The 27955-nt window shown below is 43.2% G+C and overlaps 1 protein-coding gene across 1 annotated transcript; it reads left to right on the plus strand.

Moving 5' to 3' along the window:
- The first annotated feature begins 21599 nt into the window (after positions 1-21599).
- Positions 21600-23099, plus strand: LOC118373385 (C-C motif chemokine 20-like). Its single transcript, XM_035759497.1, has 4 exons — positions 21600-21780; positions 21927-22041; positions 22203-22280; positions 22522-23099. Exons 1-4 carry the CDS (start codon positions 21693-21695, stop codon positions 22556-22558), a joined length of 318 nt encoding a protein of 105 aa, XP_035615390.1. The 5' UTR covers positions 21600-21692; the 3' UTR covers positions 22559-23099.
- The last annotated feature ends 4856 nt before the right edge of the window (positions 23100-27955 follow it).

Raw genomic sequence — 27955 nt, forward strand, 5'->3', positions numbered from 1 at the left:
GCCTTTAAACAGCTTGGAAAATTCCCAAAAATGATGTCATGGCTGTTGTCATGGCTGTTGAACTCCACAAGTCTGGTTCATCCTTGGGAGCAATTTCCAAACAAAGGTACCACGTTAATCTGCACAAACAATAGTACGCAAGTATAAACACCATGGGACCACGCAACCGCCATACTGCTCAGGAAGGAGATGTGTTCTGTCTCCTAGAGATGAACGTACTTTGGTGCGAAAAGTGTAAATCAATCCCAGAACAACAGCAAAGGACCTTGTGAAGATGCTGGAGGAAACAGGTACAAAAGTATCTATATCCACAGTAAAATGAGTCCTATATCGACATAACCTGAAAGGCCGCTCAGCAAGGAAAAAGCCACTGCTCCAAAACCGCCATAAAAAAGACAGACTACGGTTTGCAACTGCACATGGGGACAAAGATCGTACTTTTTGGCGAAATGTCCTCTGGTCTGATGAAACAAAAATATAACTGTTTTTCCATAATGACCATCGTTATGTTTGGAGGAAAATGGGGGAGGCTTGCAAGCCGAAGAACACCATCCAAACCGTGAAGCGCGGGGGTGGCAGCATCATGTTGTGGGGGTGCTTTGCTGTTGGAAGGATTGGTGCACTTCACCAAATAGATGGCATCATGAGCAAGTAAAATTATGTGGATATATAGAAGCAATATCTCAAGACATCAGGCAGTCCCTCCCTGTTCCAATCTGTTTTCTTCAGTTTGGTGCCTAATGAATATGACCCTAGTATAACACTATGACAGCTCATAAAGTTAATGATAGGCTCAGAGTTGCAAAATTGGTTGGATTTCTATTCTCAAAATTTCAGGAATCTAACAAAAGGATTTTTGGAAAACTACCGGAATTTTGCAACCCGAGTTCAGAGCATTCAGTGCCCACCTCTCACATGGGTTTGATGCCCTACTTAAAAAGGTGGAAGTGACTGTGGCCCATCAGGTTGCGTGGTCTGATCATGTGACTGTAGAAAGGTCAAAACTGTAATACCTGGTGGACAAAAGGAAAGATTTAGTCTAGAATCCTAGAACCATACTAAACTAGATCAGCAGAGTCTAGAACCTATTTCTGAGTCTAGAACCTGCCGGCGTGGAAGGCAAATAACAATGGTTCCCAATGGAGACTGACCGAGGCTAAGCTGCTGATCTGTTTGATGTTGGATTCGTAGCTTTGGGTTCTGGCGAGCCGGCCAGAGGTGCATCTGGAATACCAGAAGAAGTCATTAAACTGGAGGGGGTTCTCACTTACCCCTGGAGCCACAATCTGATCAACAGAAAGGTGACCGATATGATATCTAGATAATTTAATACAAAATAATAATATATGCCATTTAGCAGACACTTTCATCTGAAGAATCAAACACACTATCCTGCATTGCAAGCACCATGCTCTACCAACTAAACTACAAGGACCACAATTTAGCAGGCACTTTAATCCTGAAGTGATATACACTTCAAGGCCTGTGGATGAATTTTACTCCTAAACCTTGGAGTTAAGTTATTAACACTGTGCTCCAACAAACTGTGAGCCATCACATCTATAATGCATATCATTGAGAACGCCTACCCAATAATACATCCGCTAGCATGGTGTTCGGGCAACACACACCTTCTTCTTGGCAGGGTTCTGGTCATTATCTTCGTCATTGAAAGGGAGGGGTATGGGAGCTGCAGCAGAGTCTGAGGTGTGTGTGTGTGGGGGGACTGTTTTGGGTAAGGCTTGATGTTGAAGCTGTCCTTACCCTTTACCCCACCCCTCATCCTAAATCATTAGGGTATGTATGAGCAGGGGTTGCAAAATTACGGGAACTTTTAATAAATTCCAGGGATTTCCAGAAATTCTTTTTGGAAGATTCCCCAAATCAGGAGGGAATAAGCAGGAAATCCAGAATCCTAGATTTCCCAGGATTTATGGAAAACCAGGGAATTTATTGAAAGTTCCCAGAATTCTTCAACCCTACTTCTGCTTACTCTAGGTGCACGGATGAGGGCAAAGTTCAGGCACAGGTAGCCCTGGGTTGGGTGCAGTCTGCTGGCGTCCGAACCTTTGCTCCTGCCCTTTCGGCCCCAGCGAGGCCCGCTGTCCTGGTCCAGCGGGCCAAAGCGGGAGCGGGCCTCTTCAATGGCGGATGTCAGCTCCCATTAGCGCCCGGCACATCGACAACCTCTGATGTGCTAATCACCGCCACCGTGAGGGAGGGAGGGAGGGAGAGAGAGAGAGCGGATAGATGTCGATCGGCTCCCCAAGCCTTTCCATGCGTGCACACACAATGTTCAGGAGATGGAGACCTAATTCCTTTTATCTGTGTCCAGGAGCTGATACCTATCTATGCATCACAGAGATGACAGAGACCACGAGAGAGAGAGAGAGAGAGAGAGAGAGAGAGAGAGAGAGAGAGAGAGAGAGAGAGAGAGAGAGAGAGAGAGAGAGAGAGAGAGAGAGAGAGAGAGAGAGAGAGAGAGAGAGAGAGAGAGAGAGAGAGAGAGAGAGAGAGAGAGAGAGAGAGAGAGAGAGAGAGAGAGAGAGAGAGCGAGAGAGAGAGAGAGAGAGAGAGAGAGAGAGAGAGAGAGAGAGAGAGAGAGAGAGAGAGGGCCCTGGATACACAGAGAGCAGTGGAGGCTGGTGAGGGGAGAACGGCTCATAATAATGGGTGGAACAGAGCGAATGGAATGACATCAAACACCTGGAAACCATGTGTTTGAAGTATTTCATACCATTCCTCTGATTCCGCTACATTCATTACCATTAGCGCCTTTCATTACCATTAGGGGTACATTTAATTTATGTACCCCTAATTGCACCGAAAACATCTGTTTATCCTACAGCTATTGTAAGCAGTAATCATGAGCCTATAAACCAGAGTTACACTGTTAGCACTGAGGCGGTGTGCAATAGTAGGAAGACCACATTATGCAGCTCACCCTGCACTATCAGCTCTAATGCAAATAACATGAGTAAGTCTACCTCTGATAAGCTTCTCAGTAAAGCATTAAAAACAATCAAGCAACCCAGAAAAGTGCTAAAAATAGCCCATATTAACATAAGCAGCCTAAGAAACACGGTCCATGAAGTCAATAACTTGCTTGTAACAGATGACATTCATATTCTGACTATCTCTGAAACTCAATTAGATAATACCTTTGATGATACAGTGGTAGCAATACATGGTTATAACATCTACTGAAAAGACAGAAATGAAGACAGAGGCGGTGTTGCGGTCTATATTCAGGACCACATTCCTGTAAAGCTTAGAGACGATCTAATGTTAAATACTGTTGAAGTAATATGGCTACAGGTTCATCTGCCTCACCTAAAGCCCATTCTGGTGGGAAGCTGCTATAGACCACCAAGTGCTAACAGTCAGTATCTGGATAACATGTGTGAAATGCTTGATAAAGTATATTTTCTAGGTGATTTAAATATTGACTGGCTATCATCAAGCTGCCCACTCAGGAAAAAACTTCAAACTGTAACCAGTGGCTGCAACCTGGTTCAGGTTATCAGTCAACCTACCAGGGTAGTTACAAACAGCACAGGAATGAAATAATCAACATGTACTGATTTTATTTATTTATTTATTTATATTTTTTATTTCACCTTTATTTAACCAGGTAGGCTAGTTGAGAACAAGTTCTCATTTGCAACTGCGACCTGGCCAATATAAAGCATAGCAGTGTGAACAGACAACACAGAGTTACACATGGAGTAAACAATTAACAAGTCAATAACACAGTAGAAAAAAAGGGGAGTCTATATACAATGTGTGCAAAAGGCATGAGGAGGTAGGCGAATAATTACAGTATTGCAGATTAACACTGGAGTGATAAATGATTAGATGATCATGTACAGGTAGAGATATTGGTGTGCAAAAGAGCAGAAAAGTAAATAAATAAAAACTGTGGGGATGAGGTAGGTGAAAATGGGTGGGCTATTTTCCAATAGATTATGTACAGCTGCAGCGATCGGTTAGCTGCTCAGATAGCTGATGTTTGAAGTTGGTGAGGGAGATAAAAGTCTCCAACTTCAGCGATTTTTGCTTTAGTGACAAAACGGATGGCACTGTGATAAACTGCATCCAATTTGCTGAGTAGAGTGTTGGAAGCAATTTTGTAGATGACATCGCCGAAGTCGAGGATCGGTAGGATAGTCAGTTTTACTAGGGTAAGCTTGGCAGCGTGATTGAGGGAGGCTTTGTTGCGGAATAGAAAGCCGACTCTTGATTTGATTTTCGATTGGAGATGTTTGATATGGGTCTGGAAGGAGAGTTTGCAGTCTAGCCAGAGACCTAGGTACTTATAGGTATCCACATATTCAAGGTTGGAACCATCCAGTGTGGTGATGCTAGTCGGGCATGCGGGTGCAGGCAGCGATCGGTTGAAAAGCATGCATTTGGTTTTACTAGCGTTTAAGAGCAGTTGGAGGCCACGGAAGGAGTGTTGTATGGCATTGAAGCTCGTTTGGAGGTTAGATAGCACCGTGTCCAATGATGGGCCGAAAGTATATAGAATGGTGTTGTCTGCGTAGAGGTGGATCAGGGAATCGCCCGCAGCAAGAGCAACATCATTGATATATACAGAGAAAAGAGTCGGCCCGAGAATTGAACCCTGTGGCACCCCCATAGAGACTGCCAGAGGACCGGACAGCATGCCCTCCGATTTGACACACTGAACTCTGTCTGTCACATCTTTACTAACGCTGCAGATATTTGCTTTAAAGCAGTATCCAAATCCATAGGATGCAGTGATCACAATATAATAGCCATATCTCGGAAAACTAAAGTTCCAAAGGCTGGGCCTAATATAGTGTATAAGAGGTCATACAATAAGTTTTGTAGTGATTCATATGTTGATGATGTAAAGAATAGTCGCTGGTCTGTGGTGTGTAGTGAGGAGCAACCAGACGCTGCTGGTCTGTGGTGTGTAATGAGGAGCAACCAGACGCTGCTGGTCTGTGGTGTGTAATGAGGAGCAACCAGACGCTGCTGGTCTGTGGTGTGTAATGAGGAGCAACCAGACGCTGCTGGTCTGTGGTGTGTAATGAGGAGCAACCAGATGCTGCTGGTCTGTGGTGTGTAATGAGGAGCAACCAGGCGCTGCTGGTCTGTGGTGTGTAGTGAGGAGCAACCAGGCGCTGCTGGTCTGTGGTGTGTAGTGAGGAGCAACCAGACGCTGCTGGTCTGTGGTGTGTAATGAGGAGCAACCAGACGCTGCTGGTCTGTGGTGGGTAATGAGGAGCAACCAGACGCTGCTGGTCTGTGGTGGGTAATGAGGAGCAACCAGACGCTGCTGGTCTGTGGTGGGTAATGAGGAGCAACCAGACGCTGCACTTGACACATTTATGAAACTACTTATTCCAGTTACTAATAAGCACACACCCATTAAGAAAATGACTGTAAAAACTGTTAAATCCCCTAATTGCGCAGCCAACTCACTCAGGTGCTTCGCTATATCACATTTGACATTGTTGGTAAACTTGAGTTCATTTGCACAAAATTTTCGGAGGTCACTTTCAACTAGAGGTTGACCGATTATGATTTTTCAACGCCGATACCGATTATTGGAGGACCTAAAAGGCCGATACCGATTAATCGGACAATTTTGTAAATGTATTTGTAATAATGACAATTGCAACAATACTCAATGAACAGTTATTTTAACTTAATATAATACATCAATAAAATCAATTTTGCCTCAAATAAATAATGAAACATGTTTAATTTGGTTTAAATTATGCAAAAATAAAGTGTTGGAGAAGAAAGTAAGGCACTTTAGCAACGAACCGCCCTTGCTGTCTCTGCCTGGCCGGTTCCCCTCTTTCCACTGGGATTCTCTGCCTCAAACCCTATTACAGGGGCTGAATCACTGGCTTACTGGTGTTCTTCCATGCCGTTCCTAGGAGGGGTGTGTCACTTGGGTGGGTTGAGTCACTGATGTGATCTTCCTGTCCCGGTTGGTGCCCACCCTTGGGTTGTGCCGTGGCGAAGATCTTCGTGGGCTATACTCGGCCTTGTCTCAGGATGGTAAATTGGTGGTTGAAGATATCCCTCTTGTGGTGTAGGGGTTGTGCTTTGGCAAAGTGGGTGGGGTTATATCCTGCCTGTTTGGCTCTGTCCGAGGATATTGTCAGACAGGGCCACAGTGTCTCCCGACCCCTCCTGTCTCAGTCTCCAGTATTTATGCTGCAGTAGTTTATGTGTCAGGGGGCTCGGGTTAGTCTGTTATATCTGGAGTATTTCCCCTGTCTCAGTCTCCAGTATTTATGCTGCAGTAGTTTATGTGTCAGGGGGCTAGGGTCATTCTGTTACATCTGGAGTATTTCCCCTGTCTCAGTCTCCAGTATTTATGCTGCAGTAGTTTATGTGTCAGGGGGCTCGGGTTAGTCTGTTATATCTGGAGTATTTCCCCTGTCTCAGTCTGTTATATCTGGAGTACTTCCCCTGTCTCAGTCTGTTATATCTGGAGTATTTTCCCCTGTCTCAGTCTCCAGTATTTATGCTGCAGTAGTTTATGTGTCAGAGTACTTCCCCTGTCTCAGTCTGTTATATCTGGAGTACTTCCCCTGTCTCAGTCTGTTATATCTGGAGTACTTCCCCTGTCTCAGTCTGTTATATCTGGAGTATTTTCCCCTGTCTCAGTCTCCAGTATTTATGCTGCAGTAGTTTATGTGTCATGGGGCTCGGGTCAGTCTGTTATATCTGGAGTATTTTCCCCTGTCTCAGTCTCCAGTATTTATGCTGCAGTAGTTTATGTGTCAGGGGGCTCGGGTTAGTCTGTTATATCTGGAGTATTTTCCCCTGTCTCAGTCTCCAGTATTTATGCTGCAGTAGTTTATGTGTCAGGGGGCTCGGGTTAGTCTGTTATATCTGGAGTATTTCTCCTGTCTCAGTCTCCAGTATTTATGCTGCAGTAGTTTATGTGTCAGGGGGCTCGGGTTAGTCTGTTATATCTGGAGTACTTCCCCTGTCTCAGTCTGTTATATCTGGAGTACTTCCCCTGTCTCAGTCGCCAGTATTTATGCTGCAGTAGTTTATGTGTCAGGGGGTTCGGGTTAGTCTGTTATATCTGGAGTATTTCCCCTGTCTCAGTCGCCAGTATTTATGCTGCAGTAGTTTATGTGTCAGGGGGTTCGGGTTAGTCTGTTATATATGGAGTATTTCCCCTGTCTCAGTCTCCAGTATTTATGCTGCAGTAGTTTATGTGTCAGGGGCTCGGGTTAGTCTGTTATATCTGGAGTATTTCCCCTGTCTCAGTCTGTTATATCTGGAGTATTTCCCTGTCTCAGTCTCCAGTATTTATGCTGCAGTAGTTTATGTGTCAGGGGGCTCGGGTTAGTCTGTTATATCTGGAGTATTTCTCCTGTCTCAGTCTCCAGTATTTATGCTGCAGTAGTTTATGTGTCATGGGGCTCGGGTTAGTCTGTTATATCTGAGTACTTCCCTGTCTCAGTCGCCAGTATTTATGCTGCAGTAGTTTATGTGTCATGGGGCTCGGGTTAGTCTGTTATATCTGGAGTATTTCTCCTGTCTCAGTCGCCAGTATTTATGCTGCAGTAGTTTATGTGTCAGGGGCTCGGGTTAGTCTGTTATATCTGGAGTATTTCTCCTGTCTCAGTCTGTTATATATGGAGTATTTCCCCTGTCTCAGTCTCCAGTATTTATGCTGCAGTAGTTTATGTGTCAGGGGGTTCGGGTCAGTCTGTTATATATGGAGTATTTCCCCTGTCTCAGTCTGTTATATCTGGAGTATTTCCCCTCTCTTATACGATGAATTTAAGTATGCTTTCTCTAAATCTCTTTCTTTCTTTCTTTCTTTCTTTCTTTCTTTCTTTCTTTCTTTCTTTCTTTCATTCTTTCATTCTCTCAGAGAATGATAGCGGGGTGAACACGCTGTTGCTCGGTTGGTTGATGTCCTTGATGATCTTTTTGACCTTCCTGTGACATCGGGTGCTGTAGGTGGCCTGGAGGGCAGGCGGTGTGCCTCCGGTGATGCGTTGGGCAGACCACACCCCTCTCTGGCGAGCCCTGTGGTTGCGGACAGTGCAGTTGAAGTACCAGGCAGTGATACAGCCCGACAGGATGCTCTCAATTGTACATCTGTAAAGGTTTGTGAGAGTCTTAGGGACCAAGCCAAATTACTTCAGCCTCCTGAGGTTGAAGAGGCCCTGTGAGAAAGGTACAGCTTCTGCAACAAAGTTGTAGTTTTACTGTTCACAACAAACCAGTGGTGGAAAACGTACTCAGATACTGTACCTTAATAGAAAATGATTCAAGTAAAAGTCTAAAAGGATCTTGTTTAAAAAGTACTCAGATACTGTACCTTAATAGAAAATGATTCAAGTAAAAGTCACCCAGTAAAATGCTACTTAGTAAAAGTCTAAAAGGATCTTGTTTAAAAAGTACTCAGATACTGTACCTTAATAGAAAATGATTCAAGTAAAAGTCACCCAGTAAAATGCTACTTAGTAAAAGTCTAAAAGGATCTTGTTTAAAAAGCACTTGAGGACAGTGGTGGAAAAGAACTCAAATGTAACACTCGTGTAAAAGTAAAAAGTACAATTAAATGCTATACATCGATGTCCTTATATTAAGCAAACCAGACGGCATGACAACATCCTTTACTAACGCAGTACTTGTGTTTAGTTAGTCCGCCAGGTGCTGCGTACCATTTTGCGCAAAGCTCTGTTGGTGTGATCAAGGTGTTAGTTACACATTCACCTTCTACTACCATTTCTGTCAAGCCGTCTATGCATACAGTTTGATGCATACGTTGAATAAATCCAATGTATGCACAATGCACCACACTGAACATACTGCAACTTAAGATAAGGTAAAACGCAATGAAGCTGTCGGTGTGATCGAGTCGTAATTGCAAGGCAAACATAGAATTACATTGGGAATTAATGTACTTCTGGTGTTCCAAAAAGCAATGAAGCTGTCGGTTTGATCAAGGCCTGCGCCATGGACCAGAACTATTTTCCCAACTCCTGTCAATTTTTGTTTTGAAAATATGAGGATGATGGCTAGCTCGCTAGCAAACTAGGTATGTTATTAGATCGCTATAAGAAAATTAGAAAAGCTTATTCAAATGCTGAAATCCCAGCTTATTACGCTTATAGGAAAACTCTGCAAAGAAACATATCAGTTAGCTAAATACCTGAAAGTAACATAAACTCACCCCATTCCGTACAAATGTGCGCAACCGCAACATTCAATCGAGGCTACAAAGAAAACTAATGGGACTGTAGCCACTGTGTTGATGTCAAAATCGGGGGCGTTGAACTAGGTTTCTATTCAAGCGTTGACCGACATGGTAATAGCTCTATAGTATCGGAGAAAAGTTGACAAAGCAGACCCTCCGTTACATCGTGGCATGTCATGTCGTAACGTATAGCAAGCATAAAGCAACTATTTCTGTCTTACAATCTCTCTCCACCAGGTGTAGCACTTCTCTCATCCTTTAAAAACAAGAAATGGACAGGGACGGGGGTAAGGGGGGATAGCTAGTAAAAGAAATGTGTCATCATTGCATGCGATCATCATTCTCAAAGCCGCTGTTTACTTCTAAGATCACTTTAGCACCGCCCTAAAAACCCCATTCAAATTCGACACAAACCTTCAAATAGGTATGTAATGACATAGTGATAAGTTGATAAGGTGATAAGTTGGACAGATCGAGTGAAAAAAGCCATTTTCCCACACAACATCTCTCCTTCTCACTATCACACATTAGTTTCGCTTCCCCACCCGCCATTTTTTTAAAGACCCGACAGGGCTCATTGCCTGCTTGAATTATGCAGAAACGGGCAGCGTTTAGGTCATGTAATTGATTCTGTTGGAAAGGGGAGAAATTGTGCTTTACAATGGTATTGACATTACAGTTGATCTGGAAGTATTACGTTTTTGGGGCGCTAAAATAAGGTCAATTGTACGGACCAAGGCGATGTACGCGTTTACATGAGTTTACGTTACTCCTGCTAAATCTCTCCCGGAAGGACAGCGACTGAAACCCGTTTCGGAGTTTATGGTCTTATGATGCAACCCAGTGGCTGTAAATTTCATTGCACAAGGTTTATCTGGAATGTTAATTCAAAATTGTGTAGGTTTAGGCAACTGCTCGGCCTCCGACCGCAAGGCACTTCAGAAGGTAGTGCGTACGACCCAGTACATCCCTGGGGCAAAGCCTGCCATCCAGGACCTCTACACCAGGCGGTGTCAGAAGAAGGCCCTAAAAATTGTCAAAGAATAGCCATTTATTATAAAAATAGATACAACATTATTTAATGTACTGAACATTTACATCACATTTTACACTGAAGTACGGTATTGTTTTCACCTATTTTATTTATTTATATTTTTATTTCACCTTTATTTAACCAGGTAGGCTAGTTGAGAACACCTTTATTTAACCAGGTAGGCTAGTTGAGAACACCTTTATTTAACCAGGTAGGCTAGTTGAGAACACCTTTATTTAACCAGGTAGGCTAGTTGAGAACACCTTTATTTAACCAGGTAGGCTAGTTGAGAACACCTTTATTTAACCAGGTAGGCTAGTTGAGAACACCTTTATTTAACCAGGTAGGCTAGTTGAGAACACCTTTATTTAATCAGGTAGGCTAGTTGAGAACGTTCTCATTTGCAACTGCCAAGATAAAGCATAGCAATTCGACACATACAACAACACAGATTTACACAAGGAATAAACAAAACATAGTCAATAATACAGTAGAACAAAATAAAACAAAAAGTCTATATACAGTTAGTGCAAATTAGATAAGATAAGGGAGTTAAGGCAATAAATAGGCCATGGTGGCGAAGTAATTACAATATAGCAATTAAACACTGGAATGGTAGATGTGTAGAAGATGAATGTGCAAGTAGAGATACTGGGGTGCAAAGGAGCAAAATAAATAGATAAATACTGTATGGGGATGAGGTAGGTAGATAGATGGGCTGTGGACAGGTGCAGTGATCTGCTGTTCTGACAGCTGGTGCTTAAAGCCATACATAGATCACCTTTGATAAACAATTAAAACATTTTTATCTTTATTTAACTAGTCAAGAATAAATTGTTATTTACAATGATGGCATACACCGGCCAAACCCAGACGACACTGGGCCAATTGTGCACCACCCTCAACAGCCTGAATTGAACCAGGGTGTCTGTAGTGATGTCTTAAGCACTGAGATGAAGTGTCTTAGGCCGCTAAGCCACCCGGGAGCCCATATCACCCTCTGAAAATAGTTGACAAAGCCAGGTCCGTGTGGATGCCACCACCATCTTCAGGCTGCCGTCCTTTTGATGCTTAAAAGAAAATTCATAGAACACATTATCGTTAATCATATTCTACAATGTATTACAGTGCTATTCATTACATTCACAATGAGAGAACAATGCATGTATTTTATTGTACTTGGAGTTTTTCTGTATTCTTCAGTTACAGTAACATAATATTATGACATAAAATAAAATACAACTAATTAATCTTACGGGATGAGTTCAATAGCATCCTGTATCCATTTCTGGTTGGTGTCGGCACAGGCAGGTTTGTCCCAATCCCTTTTCACAGTGGTGAATCTACGAGAGAGAGGAGAGAAGGATTTAGAAACATTAAACATTCCTGGCATCAGTTTCAACAATCAATCTGAACATGTGTCTGGTAGCCCTTTCCTGCAGTCAAATCACATAGTGGCCTCATGGGTGGAATGTTATCAGAATTTCAGAGTTAATAAAAATTACTTTAGAAAATCAGCCAAAAATGTGGTGTTTGTCATTCAAACAGTCACGTTACAGTTCAGTCTTCTGTGATGTATATAAAGTGTAATATTGGGAGGCAAACTCAAAATGTAATACATTTAAACTCTATATCTGACATGGTACAGGTGTCCTCTTTTTTTTAAGCCCATAACCACGTGTGAGGTATATACTTTTGTTTCAAAGTAGATTTGTTTAAGACTACCAATAAACACTCTGTGTGACCCTGATTTACTGTAGCCACTGCCATAAATGGTTAACTTGAACATTCAGAAAATAATCGCTTCTAAAACATATTAGAAAATAGGAAATAGCTGAATAAAACATCTGCTCTTCCTAGTTGTATTTAGTTTTCTTTAGTCAGCCTCATCTTGGGGACGGGGGCCTTTTGGTATTTTGTGCAACATGTTGTGTTCTGTGCATTCTTGTGCATACCTACCTATGTTCAGAGGACCTGCACAACACAAACATTACAGATATTAAGACAAACGATAAGATAATACAAAAAAGTTAAACTAGGTGGGAAACTGAAATATGACTAAGCCAACATTGATGGTAGCGAACAGCACATTTGATGACAGTTCCTGTCCTATTTACTAGTTTCACCCAGAGTCATCAGTGCCAACAACAGCAGCAGCAGAGTAGAGAGAGTCACAGCAAGCTTTGCCATCTTGTCAGCTTCAGAGGTCAAGGCAGGTAGTGAAGTTCAACAGATACCTGGAACTCTCTCCTCAGAATGAGATTCCAAGATGATCTGATCCAATGATCTGGAATTCTAGTTTAAATACTTTCTCAGTTGGAAATATGATGCCCTTTTCTGGACCGCAGACCCAGCGTTTGAGGAACAAGGTGGATTTTTATTTGGGTCAGGGAGGGAAGTGTGACAAACAGGCCCCATTGTTTGTAACTTGGTACAAAACCCCCTTCCACTCTCTGGCCTCGTGAAGAATTTACAGCAACTATATGTTTGTGCGTGTCAGCAACAAATGAAGGAAGATGTTATTGTTGTACTACACGCTTTGAAAATAAGTTGCCATCTAGAACCTTTTTTGTTCCAGGTAGAAAATCTTTGGGTTCCATATAGAACCCTTTCCACAGAAGGATCTACATGGAACCCAAAAGGTTCTACCTGGAACCAAAAAAGGTGTTCCTACAGTATGGGGACAGCCAAAGAAGCCATTTGGAAGGCTTTTTTCTGAGAGTGTAGATCATTACATAATGTTGGTCTCGTGTGACATAATGTGATGTTATGTACAGTAGCCTTAAAAATAAGTTTGAGTGTTCAATTCAAACACAATAAATCTTGACCGTTGTGATTAGTAGGCCTACTGTATGTACTGTAGGAGATACTTTTCCATGTATCGCAACTGTAATATCAGCTACTGATATTACAAAAAGAGAACACTTGACTGCAAGAATCCTTTGATATATTAAATATAAAACAAGTAGCAGTGGGTGTGAAAATGAAGCTTTTTCTCATCACTTCAGTTCATTGAAGTGGTCTTCAATGGCTCTGTGAATGGAAATGATCCTTCATTTCAGTTAGTCTTTCAATCAGTATTGTGATCTCTGTTGTACATGATTGAAAGATGACCTGTAAGTAGTAATAGTAGTAATGGCTTTTGTCATTTTATTTACAAAGGGTATTTCTATAGCAGAAAACAAGAAAAAGCCAGCAATCTTACCGTTCTCCAAAGTGGAAGAACCATACACTGCCAAATATTGTGAAGCTAAGACCATGTTTTGAAATGGTGGACCTACAGTAGTTCTATGTCATTGTTTAACGTCCCCATCTTGATATACATGAACATGTAAAAAATGAGCGTATCGTGTGACAAACTCAAGGGGGAAAAGGTTGAGGTTGTCACAGGGACAGTTATGATGCAACAACTGAAGAGGAACTGTTAAAACTCCTTCATCATGACCTCTTTAGTTGTCACAGAAACACTTTTACGCCTTTGAGTTGACGGCATCAATACATTCTGTGTTCCACTGACCTAGAAAAATAACCATATTATCAAGATAACCTACACGTAACAGCCCACGTCCCTGCACTTCAGTGCACGAGGTCTAAGCCACCAACCTGATCTCAGAGCATTTCATATTATTCTGTACGTAAATCCCAGACACTCTATTTAGAATGATAGGTTATGTTTGGTATAGTTTGGTATAGTTTGGTATAGTTACATAAGACAGATGGTTACCTAATGCAACAATGAAAGGAGGGTGGTTGATCAGGGTGGACAGGTAGGCATGCAACGCCAACGTCTAGCAACCCAAAGGCTTCAAGTTCTAATTGCATCATGGACAATTTGAGCAAATAAGCGAATGTTCAACTACTTACTACTTTTTAGGTGCTTTGGAACTAAGGTGGCTTGCGACAGTATTCACCCCCAAAATTTATTTTTTGGGGGAAGGTTGTGTCATTTGATATACACAACATGCCTACCACTTTGAAAATGCATTATTTTTTAAATTGTGAAACAAACAAGAAATAAGACAAAAAAACTGAAAACTTGAGCGTGCATAACTATTCACCCCCCTCCCCCAAAGGCAATACTTTGTAGAGCCACCTGTTGCAGCAATTACAGCTGCACGTCTTCATAATACCCCTTGTTTGGTGGTGTTGCAGACTCCGGGGTCTTTCAGAACAAGTGTATATATACTGAGATCATGTGACAGATCATGTGACACTTAAATTGCACACAGGTGATCTTTATTTAACTAATTGTGTGACTTCTGGAGGTAATTGGTTGCACCAGATCTTATTTAGGGGCTTCAGAGCATATGCACCACCTTTCCATTTAGAATTTAAATAATGTTTAGAATAAAAAAAGTCATGTGACTTTTTTTGAATATTTTGTGTATGTCCATTACATGAAATCCAAATGAAAGTCCATTTAAATGACAGGTTGTAATGCAACAAAATAGGAAAAGGGACAAGGGGGTGAATACTTTTGCAAGGCACTGTCCTTAGCATGTTAGCTAACCCGTCCCCTAACCTTAACCCTTTATCCTAACTCCTAAACTTCAGTCTAACCCCTAACGTTAGTACCTATTCAACTAGCAAGAAATTGAAACATATCATATATTTTGCAAATTCTGAGCATATCATACGAAATACAGTGTCTCAGAATGACATAACCATATGAAATGCTCTGAGACCAGGTTGCAGTCACACACACTCACACATAGAAGGGACTATTGTATTTATCAGATAAGATATTACATTCCTCTGTTGTATTTCAGTACAAATCAATTCAACGTTTATTGGTCGAGCACACAGATTTGCAGATGTTATGCTTGTGTTTCTAGCTCTAACAGTGCAGTAATACCTAGCAATTGTAAATCAAGAATACACACATCAATCCCATTTATAATCCCCTGCTGAACAGGTTAGAGGAGTGTTCCTCTAGTATAGAATGTTGACCATCAGTCAGAGCTGTAGAATTAGGAATTACAACTCAGAGCCCTGGGGTCATTATGTTATCATAGGTGTCATACATCTTGTAAGAAAAGTTCTTGCTGATCCTCAGTACAACACCCTGTGGTGAAATTAAAGTTCTTTACTGGTTCTGTGGTGCTATTGTGGTTTGTTTGATATCTAACAGTCCAATCACATATTTTCTCATCAATATCACCATCTTAAATACAGTGCCTTGCGAAAGTATTTGGCCCCCTTGAACTTTGCGACCTTTTGCCACATTTCAGGCTTCAAACATAAAGATATAAAACTGTATTTTTTTGTGAAGAATCAACAACAAGTGGGACACAATCATGAAGTGGAACGACATTTATTGGATATTTCAAACTTTTTTAACAAATCAAAAACTGAAAAATTGGGCGTGCAAAATTATTCAGCCCCTTTACTTTCAGTGCAGCAAACTCTCTCCAGAAGTTCAGTGAGGATCTCTGAATGATCCAATGTTGACCTAAATGACTAATGATGATAAATACAATCCACCTGTGTGTAATCAAGTCTCCGTATAAATGCACCTGCACTGTGATAGTCTCAGAGGTCCGTTAAAAGCGCAGAGAGCATCATGAAGAACAAGGAACACACCAGGCAGGTCTGAGATACTGTTGTGAAGAAGTTTAAAGCCGGATTTGGATACAAAAAGATTTCCCAAGCTTTAAACATTCCAAGGAGCACTGTGCAAGCGATAATATTGAAATGGAAGGAGTATCAGACCACTGCAAATCTACCAAGACCTGGCCGTCCCTCTAAACTTTCAGCTCATACAAGGAGAAGACTGATCAGAGATGCAGACAAGAGGCCCATGATCACTCTGGATGAACTGCAGAGATCTACAGCTGAGGTGGGAGACTCTGTCCATAGGACAACAATCAGTTGTATATTGCACAAATCTGGCCTTTATGGAAGAGTGGCAAGAAGAAACCCATTTCTTAAAGATATCCATAAAAAGTGTTGTTTAAAGTTTGCCACAAGCCACCTGGGAGACACACCAAACATGTGGAAGAAGGTGCTCTGGTCAGATGAAACCAAAATTTAACTTTTTGGCAACAATGCAAAACGTTATGTTTGGCGTAAAAGCAACACAGCTCATCACCCTGAACACACCATCCCCACTGTCAAACATGGTGGAGGCAGCATCATGGTTTGGGCCTGCTTTTCTTCAGCAGGGACAGGGAAGATGGTTAAAATTGATGGGAAGATGGATGGAGCCAAATACAGGACCATTCTGGAAGAAAACCTGATGGAGTCTGCAAAAGACCTGAGACTGGGACGGAGACCTGGCCTTGATGGTTGGATACCATGTACAATAACTTCTACCTGGTTAACAACAGGAGATTCATACAACTGCTTCTTCTTGTTTCTTTTGAGGTTTTAGGAAAGAGTTGATGTTGTGATAAATGCATATTCATTCAAAACAATCAGATATATGACTATTTACAAGAGCTATTCATATTCATCTATTAAGGTAGCAGAACCAAGAGGAACCAATGACATCAGCACTGAGTCAAGGACCATATCACCTCCACCCTACCTGACACCCTAGACCCACTCCAATTTGCTTACCGCCCAAATAGGTCCACAGACGATGCAATCTCAACCACACTGCACACTGCCCTAACCCATCTGGACAAGAGGAATACCTACGTGAGAATGCTGTTCATCGACTACAGCTCAGCATTTAACACCATAGTAACCTCCAAACTCGTCATCAAGCTCAAGACCCTGGGTCTCGACCCAGCCCTGTGCAACTGGGTACTGGACTTCCCGACGGGCCGCCCCCAGGTGGTGAGGGTAGGTAACAACATCTCCACCCCGCTGATCCTCAACACTGGGGCCCCACAAGGGTGCGTTCTGAGCCCTCTCCTGTACTCCCTGTTCACCCACGACTGCGTGGCCACGCACGCCTCCAACTCAATCATCAAGTTTGCGGACGACACAACAGTGGTAGGCTTGATTACCAACAACGAGGAGACGGCCTACATTGAGGAGGTGAGGGCCCTCGGAGTGTGGTGTCAGGAAAATAACCTCACACTCAACGTCAACAAAACTAAGGAGATGATTGTGGACTTCAGGAAACAGCAGAGGGAACACCCCCCTATCCACATCGATGGGACAGTAGTGGAGAGGGTAGCAAGTTTTAAGTTCCTCGGCGTACACATCACAGACAAACTGAATTGGTCCACTCACACAGACAGCATCGTGAAGAAGGCGCAGCAGCGCAGAAGGCGCTTAAACCTCAGGAGGCTGAAGAAATTCGGCTTGTCACCAAAAACACTCACAAACTTCTACAGATGCACAATCGAGAGCATCCTGTCGGGCTGTATCACCGCCTGGTACGGCAACTGCTCCGCCCACAACTGTAAGGCTCTCCAGAGGGTAGTGAGGTCTGCACAATGCATCACTGGGGGCAAACTACCTGCCCTCCAGGACACCTACACCACCCGATGCCATAAAGATCATCAAGGACAACAACCACCCGAGCCACTGCCTGTTCACCCCGCTATCATCCAGAAGGCGAGGTCAGTACAGGTGCATCAAAGCTGGGACCGAGAGACTGAAAAACAGCTTCTATCTCAAAGCCATCAGACTGTTAAACAGCTACCACTAACATTGAGTGGCTGCTGCCAACACACTGACTCAACTCCAGCCACTTATGGGAATTGATGGAAATTGATGTAAAATATATCACTAGCCACTTTAAACAATGCTACTTAATATAATGTTTACATACCCTACATTATTCATCTCATATGTATATGTATATACTGTACTCTATCATCTACTGCATCTTTATGTAATACATGTGTAATACATGTGAGAATTCAATAGTTCAACACATGAACAGTGATAAAGAAATCTAAATGTTTATCATATATGCATAGTCACTTTAACTATATATTCATGTACATACTACCTCAATTGGGCCGACAAACCAGTTCTCCCGCAGATTGGCTAACCAGGTTATCTGCATTGTGTCCCGCCACCCACCACCCACCAACCCCTCTTTTACGCTAATGGTACTCTCTGTTCATCATATATGCATAGTCACTTTAACCATATCTACATGTACATACTACCTCAATTTTATGTATTTGGCTATTTTGTAAATGACATCGCCGAAGTCGAGGATTGGTAGGATGGTCAGTTTTACAAGGGTATGTTTGGCAGCATGAGTGAAGGATGCTTTGTTGCGAAATAGGAAGCTAATTCTAGATTTAACTTTGGATTGGTGATGTTTGATGTGGGTCTGAAAGGAGAGTTTACAGTCTAACCAGACACCTAGGTATTTGTCCACGTATTCTAAGTCAGAGCCGTCCAGAGTAGTGATGTTAGACAGGCGGGCAGGTGCGGCAGCGATCGGTTGAAGAGCATGCATTTAGTTTTACTTGAATTTAAGAGCAATTGGAGGCCACGGAAGGAGAGTTGTATGGCATTGAAGCTTGCCTGGGGGGTTGTTAACACAGTGTCCAAAGAAGGCCCAGAAGTATACAGAATGGTGTCGTCTGCGTAGAGGTGGATCAGAAATTCACCAGCAGCAAGAGAGACATCATTGATGTATACAGAGAAGAGAGTCGGTCCGAGAATTGAACCCTGTGGCACCCCCATAGAGACTGCCAGAGGTCCGGACAGCAGACCCTCCGATTTGACACACGCCACTCTAGCCGAGAAGTAGTTGGTGAACCAGGCGAGGCAATCATTTGAGAAACCAAGGCTGTCGAGTCTGCCGATGAGGATGTGGTGATTGACAGAGTCAAAAGCCTTGGCCAGATAAATGAATACGGCTGCACAGTAATGTTTCTTATCGATGGCGGTTAAGATACCGTTTAGGACCTTGAGCGTGGCTGAGGTGCACCCATGACCAGCTCTGAAACCAGATTGCATAGCAGAGAGGGTATGGTGAGATTCGAAATAGTCGGTAATCTGTTTGTTGACTTGGCTTTCGAAGACCTTAGAAAGGCAGGGTAGGTCAAGAGTGTCCCCCCCTTTAAAGAGGGGGGATGACCGCAGCTGCTTTCCAATCTTTCCAAAAGAGAGGTTGAACAGGCCAGTAATAAGGGTGGCAACAATTTCGGCAGATAATTTTACAAAGAAAAGGTCCAGATTGTCTAGCCCAGCTGACTTGTTGGGGTCCAGATTTTGCAACTCTTTCAGAACATCAGCTGACTGGATTTGGGAGAAGGAGAAATGGAGAAGGCTTGGGCGAGTTACTGTGGGGGGTGCAGTGCTGTTGACCGGGGTAGGGATAGCCAGGTGGAAAGCATGGCCAGCCGTAGAAAAATTATTATTGAAATTCTCAATAATAGTGGATTTATCAGTGGTGACAGTGTTTCCTATCTTCAGTGCAGTGGGCAGCTGGGAGGAGGTGTTCTTATTCTCCATGGACTTTACAGTGTCCCAGAACTTTTTTGAGTTAGTGTTGCAGGAAGCAAATTTCTGCTTGAAAAAGCTAGCCTTCGCTTTTCTAACTGCCTGTGTATAAATGTAAATGGAGATGTTTCTGTATCTCATTTTCAATCTAATTGCAAACAGTTCTAAAAACATGTTTTCACTTTTTCATGATGAAGTATTGTATGTAGATGGTTGAGAAGACAATCTATTTAATCTATTTTGAAGTCAGGCTGTAACATAACAACATGTGGAATAAGTCAAGAGGTGTGAATACTTTCTGAAGGCTCTCTGTTTAACCCGCTGAGTCAATACATACAGACTTGGAATCATTGGCCATTTTAATAAATGGAACACTAGTCACTTTAACGTTAATAATGTTTACATATCTTGCATTACTCATCTCATATGTATATACTGTATTCTATACTATTCTATTGCATCTTAGTCTATGCCGCTCTGACATTGCACATCCATATATTTCTATATTATTATTCCATTCCTTACGTAGATTTGTGTATTTTAGGTAGTTGTTGTGGAATTGTTAAATATTACTTAGATATTACTGCACTGTCGGAACTAGAAGCACAAGCATTTTGCTAAACTCGCAATAACATCTGCTAACCATGTGTATGTGACCAATACCTTTATTTTACCTTTATTTAACTGGGCAAGTTAGTTAAGAACAAATTCTTATTTTCAATGACGGCCTAGGAACAGTGGGTTAACTGCCTGTTCAGGGGCAGAACGACAGATGTGTACCTTGTCAGCTCGGGGGATTTGAACTTATAACGTTCCGGTTACTAGTCCAACGCTCTAACCACTAGGTAGCCTAGTGGTTAGAATCACTTTTGGCAGCTAATTACAGCGGTGAATCTTTCTGGGTCCCTAAGAGCTTTGCACACCTGGTTTTTACAGTATTTGTCCATTATTCCTTTCAAAATTATTCAGCCTCTGTTTACACAGCGCACATCCAACCCAGAAGCCAGCAATGTGTCAGAGACCCTGGGCGCCAACCCAGGGTCTCTGGTGGCACAGCTGAAGCTGCAGTACAGCGCCCTTAACCACTGCGCCACCCGGGAGGCCTCTGGTTTTTATATGATTGACACATCTCCCACATCCTTTGGTTATGAGGGTTAAAGGACATTATAATGTAGAATTGATATATTGTTCAATTGAGGTACAGTGGTTGGCATGTAATTCACCCTACAATCCTTGTATTTATAACTAGTTCATATAAGATCATAGGATAGAACTGTGTTTCTTAATGGGGACCCAAAAGGTGTGCACTTTTCTGTTATTGCCGTAGCACGAGACACCTGATCCACTAATCATTGGGAGTGTTCCTCTGCCTAGGCGTTGCTGATGCCTGCTAGGTCTTACAATGCCTTTCATAGGTATTTTACGTATCAGCTAACCACATGTCATGTTATAGCAATCTGGTGCTCGACAGCACGGTCGATGACGTGACACACAACCATTGGTTGATGCATGCGTCGTCTGAGCAGGGTTTTGATGATGAAGTAATTAGTGGAATCAGGTGTGTAGCGTTTGGGGCAAAACTAAACTCTTTGGATCCCCAGCACCAGAATAATGAAATACTGAGATATAATATAAAACACAAACTCACTTAACATAATCCCAAAATGTATTCCTTAACCCAGGAGACTTCAACAAAGGTACACACATTTATAAACACTTATATTCTCACTTACAATATTTAGGATGACATTCTAGTGCATTTGAATCTCCTCAGAATAAATGCTGTATATAAATAGATAAGTCATAGTTGTGTTCAAACATCCTCCCTCTTGTTCTGTTGAAGAATCTTGTTTCACTTTTTTGTTCATTGGGGAAAGTGATGGGGAAATTCTGCCGTGGAACTTTGGTTTTAAGGCGTGGAAAGGAAAGCCCATTTCACCTCTCTCTACCTGCACCAGGAGTATATATATGGCTCTGGTGAGGAGTAGGACTTCACACAGCCACTGAAGCTCTCTGTCTGAAGACAAGACAGCAGCTCATCACATCACTAACCACAGCACCACAGAAGAAGAGATGGCCCAGATCAGAGCCCCTGTTATTGTGCTGCTCGTGCTCCTGGCTGTGGGGCTGTTCACTACTGAGGCTTCTGCAGCTAAACAAGGTCAATATTCTGCAGTGAAAGTTGTGTCTTAGTCCGTCTGTCTTGTGTTATTACTGGAACACTGAACTAAACTGTTGGACAATTAGAGTAATATTTAGTCTTCATCAAGAGTCCTCTTTAATTGTTTATTTGTTCATTTTTTACAGCACGTCGTAGAAGATTCTGCTGTCAAAGTTATACTGGTGGGGAAATACCTTCTGCAGTTATCGTAGGATATACCCTACAGACCACGACTGAAATCTGCAGAATCCCTGCCATCATGTGAGTATCTTTGATTATTTATTTTTGAATTGAGGTTCAGGATTCTTTACAGCAAAAAATACATTATAGTGTAATTCTATTTGAATAGAAATATGGGTTAAATATGCTGTGAAAACAGAGTGTTGAATATAGACTTACGGTTTTGTATGTGTCTCTTCCAGATTCCACACTAAAAATGGGAAAGATTTGTGTGCAGATCCTTCCCAGAGCTCGGTGATCCAACATGTCAACCGACTGAGGTAAGAATGACTCTGATAAATAACATTACAACTGTTATACTATTTACACTTGAATATTAAAAGGGATTTAGAAAATAGTTGTTTATTATGAATGGTACAAACAAAGATGGTACTCCTGAATGTAGGCACATTGAACCTGTTTCAGATTTGACAACAGATACACCTCTAAATTGGAGATATTGAAATATAAAGAGTGGCCTTAACAACAGAAAATAATATTAATTTTTCTAATCTATTTCAGGGACAAGGTGGTTCACATCAGTAAATCACAGTCCTAATCCGATGATGGGTTCTGGATACAGAGGAGCAGAACATGTGTATTTAACAGTCAGGAGCTGAACATGTTAATATCCAGTGTATATAGTGTATATCCCCTCCTGTTTCATCTGCTATCCATCTACCTATATCTTCTTAGTCCTATATTTTCTGGGCTGATTTTATATGCATATATTTAGCTAATTTAAAAAATGTAGTTATAATATAACGCTTTATGAGCAATAAGGTTAAGATCTCGTTGTAAGACAGGAAACTAAATGTTTTAACTTTTTTTCATGAAAAAATGTGTTACTTTTTGTCACTGTTACAATTTATGTCTATAATAAATGTAATATATTTTACTATAACCTGTTTGTATATGAAATAGGCTTTGTCATTGCAGAGTTGAATGGTTTGATCTCGTTTTATGGGCATCAGAAATGGCACACGTTGTAACATTTTATTCATACAAGTCTTGTGTATGATCATATCATTGATCACATCTGTTGCTTTAAACTGTTACTTTAATATTTTATGTCTATAATAAATATATTTTCCTAAGAATTCTCACTTGTTTTGTGTGTTCATCTTGTGTGGTATGAGTGGTGAATGGAAGATGAACCTTGGACAATACAATGACAGATACTAACTGATGAAGCAGACAGAGACAAGATATTGAATAGTAACTGTAGAGGACACAACACCATGAGAGGTCACCAGTGGGTGGATGTAGTAACTGTAGAGGACACTACACCATGAGAGGTCACCAGTGGGTGGATGTAGTAACTGTAGAGGACACAACACCATGAGGTCACCAGTGTGTGGATGTAGTAACTGTAGAGGACACAACACCATGAGAGGTCACTAGTGGGTGGATGTAGTAACTGTAGAGGACACAACACCATGAGAGGTCACCAGTGGGTGGATGTAGTAACTGTAGAGGACACAACACCATGAGAGGTCACCAGTGGGTGGATGTAGTAACTGTAGAGGACACAACACCATGAGAGGTCACCAGTGGGTGGATGTAGTAACTGTAGAGGACACAACACCATGAGAGGTCACCAGTGGGTGGATGTAGTAACTGTAGAGGACACTACACCATGAGGTCACCAGTGGGTGGATGTAGTAACTGTAGAGGACACAACACCATGAGAGGTCACCAGTGGGTGGATGTAGTAACTGTAGAGGACACAACACCATGAGAGGTCACCAGTGGGTGGATGTAGTAACTGTAGAGGACACAACACCATGAGAGGTCACCAGTGGGTGGATGTAGTAACTGTAGAGGACACAACACCATGAGGTCACCAGTGTGTGGATGTAGTAACTGTAGAGGACACTACACCATGAGAGGTCACCAGTGGGTGGATGTAGTAACTGTAGAGGACACAACACCATGAGAGGTCACCAGTGGGTGGATGTAGTAACTGTAGAGGACACTACACCATGAGAGGTCACCAGTGGGTGGATGTAGTAACTGTAGAGGACACAACACCATGAGAGGTCACCAGTGGGTGGATGTAGTAACTGTAGAGGACACTACACCATGAGGTCACCAGTGGGTGGATGTAGTAACTGTAGAAGACACAACACCATGAGAGGTCACCAGTGGGTGGATGTAGTAACTGTAGAGGACACTACACCATGAGGTCACCAGTGGGTGGATGTAGTAACTGTAGAGGACACTACACCATGAGAGGTCACCAGTGGGTGGATGTAGTAACTGTAGAGGACACTACACCATGAGGTCACCAGTGGGTGGATGTAGTAACTGTAGAAGACACAACACCATGAGAGGTCACCAGTGGGTGGATGTAGTAACTGTAGAGGACACTACACCATGAGAGGTCACCAGTGGGTGGATGTAGTAACTGTAGAGGACACTACACCATGAGGTCACCAGTGGGTGGATGTAGTAACTGTAGAGGACACTACACCATGAGGTCACCAGTGGGTGGATGTAGTAACTGTAGAGGACACAACACCATGAGAGGTCACCAGTGGGTGGATGTAGTAACTGTAGAGGACACAACACCATGAGGTCACCAGTGGGTGGATGTAGTAACTGTAGAGGACACTACACCATGAGAGGTCACCAGTGGGTGGATGTAGTAACTGTAGAGGACACAACACCATGAGAGGTCACCAGTGGGTGGATGTAGTAACTGTAGAGGACACTACACCATGAGAGGTCACCAGTGGGTGGATGTAGTAACTGTAGAGGACACAACACCATGAGGTCACCAGTGGGTGGATGTAGTAACTGTAGAGGACACTACACCATGAGAGGTCACCAGTGGGTGGATGTAGTAACTGTAGAGGACACTACACCATGAGAGGTCACCAGTGGGTGGATGTAGTAACTGTAGAGGACACTACACCATGAGAGGTCACCAGTGGGTGGATGTAGTAACTGTAGAGGACACTACACCATGAGGTCACCAGTGGGTGGATGTAGTAACTGTGGAAGACACAACACCATGAGAGGTCACCAGTGGGTGGATGTAGTAACTGTAGAGGACACTACACCATGAGGTCACCAGTGGGTGGATGTAGTAACTGTAGAGGACACTACACCATGAGAGGTCACCAGTGGGTGGATGTAGTAACTGTAGAGGACACTACACCATGAGGTCACCAGTGGGTGGATGTAGTAACTGTAGAAGACACAACACCATGAGAGGTCACCAGTGGGTGGATGTAGTAACTGTAGAGGACACTACACCATGAGGTCACCAGTGGGTGGATGTAGTAACTGTAGAGGACACTACACCATGAGAGGTCACCAGTGGGTGGATGTAGTAACTGTAGAGGACACTACACCATGAGGTCACCAGTGGGTGGATGTAGTAACTGTAGAAGACACAACACCATGAGAGGTCACCAGTGGGTGGATGTAGTAACTGTAGAAGACACAACACCATGAGAGGTCACCAGTGGGTGGATGTAGTAACTGTAGAGGACACTACACCATGAGGTCACCAGTGGGTGGATGTAGTAACTGTAGAAGACACAACACCATGAGAGGTCACCAGTGGGTGGATGTAGTAACTGTAGAAGACACAACACCATGAGAGGTCACCAGTGGGTGGATGTAGTAACTGTAGAGGACACTACACCATGAGAGGTCACCAGTGGGTGGATGTAGTAACTGTGGAGGACACTACACCATGAGAGGTCACCAGTGGGTGGATGTAGTAACTGTAGAGGACACTACACCATGAGAGGTCACCAGTGGGTGGATGTAGTAACTGTAGAGGACACAACACCATGAGAGGTCACCAGTGGGTGGATGTAGTAACTGTAGAGGACACAACACCATGAGGTCACCAGTGGGTGGATGTAGTAACTGTAGAGGACACTACACCATGAGAGGTCACCAGTGGGTGGATGTAGTAACTGTAGAGGACACTACACCATGAGGTCACCAGTGGGTGGATGTAGTAACTGTAGAAGACACAACACCATGAGAGGTCACCAGTGGGTGGATGTAGTAACTGTAGAGGACACAACACCATGAGGTCACCAGTGGGTGGATGTAGTAACTGTAGAGGACACTACACCATGAGGTCACCAGTGGGTGGATGTAGTAACTGTAGAGGACACTACACCATGAGGTCACCAGTGGGTGGATGTAGTAACTGTAGAGGACACTACACCATGAGAGGTCACCAGTGGGTGGATGTAGTAACTGTAGAGGACACTACACCATGAGGTCACCAGTGGGTGGATGTAGTAACTGTAGAGGACACTACACCATGAGGTCACCAGTGGGTGGATGTAGTAACTGTAGAGGACACAACACCATGAGAGGTCACCAGTGGGTGGATGTAGTAACTGTAGAGGACACTACACCATGAGGTCACCAGTGGGTGGATGTAGTAACTGTAGAGGACACTACACCATGAGGTCACCAGTGGGTGGATGTAGTAACTGTAGAGGACACTACACCATGAGAGGTCACCAGTGGGTGGATGTAGTAACTGTAGAGGACACTACACCATGAGAGGTCACCAGTGGGTGGATGTAGTAACTGTAGAGGACACTACACCATGAGAGGTCACCAGTGGGTGGATGTAGTAACTGTAGAGGACACTACACCATGAGGTCACCAGTGGGTGGATGTAGTAACTGTAGAAGACACAACACCATGAGAGGTCACCAGTGGGTGGATGTAGTAACTGTAGAGGACACTACACCATGAGGTCACCAGTGGGTGGATGTAGTAACTGTAGAGGACACTACACCATGAGAGGTCACCAGTGGGTGGATGTAGTAACTGTAGAGGACACTACACCATGAGGTCACCAGTGGGTGGATGTAGTAACTGTAGAAGACACAACACCATGAGAGGTCACCAGTGGGTGGATGTAGTAACTGTAGAGGACACTACACCATGAGGTCACCAGTGGGTGGATGTAGTAACTGTAGAGGACACTACACCATGAGAGGTCACCAGTGGGTGGATGTAGTAACTGTAGAGGACACTACACCATGAGGTCACCAGTGGGTGGATGTAGTAACTGTAGAAGACACAACACCATGAGAGGTCACCAGTGGGTGGATGTAGTAACTGTAGAAGACACAACACCATGAGAGGTCACCAGTGGGTGGATGTAGTAACTGTAGAGGACACTACACCATGAGGTCACCAGTGGGTGGATGTAGTAACTGTAGAAGACACAACACCATGAGAGGTCACCAGTGGGTGGATGTAGTAACTGTAGAAGACACAACACCATGAGAGGTCACCAGTGGGTGGATGTAGTAACTGTAGAGGACACTACACCATGAGGTCACCAGTGGGTGGATGTAGTAACTGTAGAGGACACTACACCATGAGAGGTCACCAGTGGGTGGATGTAGTAACTGTAGAGGACACTACACCATGAGGTCACCAGTGGGTGGATGTAGTAACTGTAGAAGACACAACACCATGAGAGGTCACCAGTGGGTGGATGTAGTAACTGTAGAGGACACTACACCATGAGAGGTCACCAGTGGGTGGATGTAGTAACTGTAGAGGACACTACACCATGAGGTCACCAGTGGGTGGATGTAGTAACTGTAGAGGACACTACACCATGAGGTCACCAGTGGGTGGATGTAGTAACTGTAGAGGACACAACACCATGAGAGGTCACCAGTGGGTGGATGTAGTAACTGTAGAGGACACTACACCATGAGGTCACCAGTGGGTGGATGTAGTAACTGTAGAGGACACTACACCATGAGGTCACCAGTGGGTGGATGTAGTAACTCTAGAGGACACAACACCATGAGAGGTCACCAGTGGGTGGATGTAGTAACTGTAGAGGACACTACACCATGAGGTCACCAGTGGGTGGATGTAGTAACTGTAGAGGACACTACACCATGAGGTCACCAGTGGGTGGATGTAGTAACTGTGGAGGACA

This window comes from Oncorhynchus keta, chromosome 23, assembly GCF_023373465.1.
Source record: "Oncorhynchus keta strain PuntledgeMale-10-30-2019 chromosome 23, Oket_V2, whole genome shotgun sequence".
Lineage (NCBI taxonomy): Eukaryota > Metazoa > Chordata > Actinopteri > Salmoniformes > Salmonidae > Oncorhynchus > Oncorhynchus keta.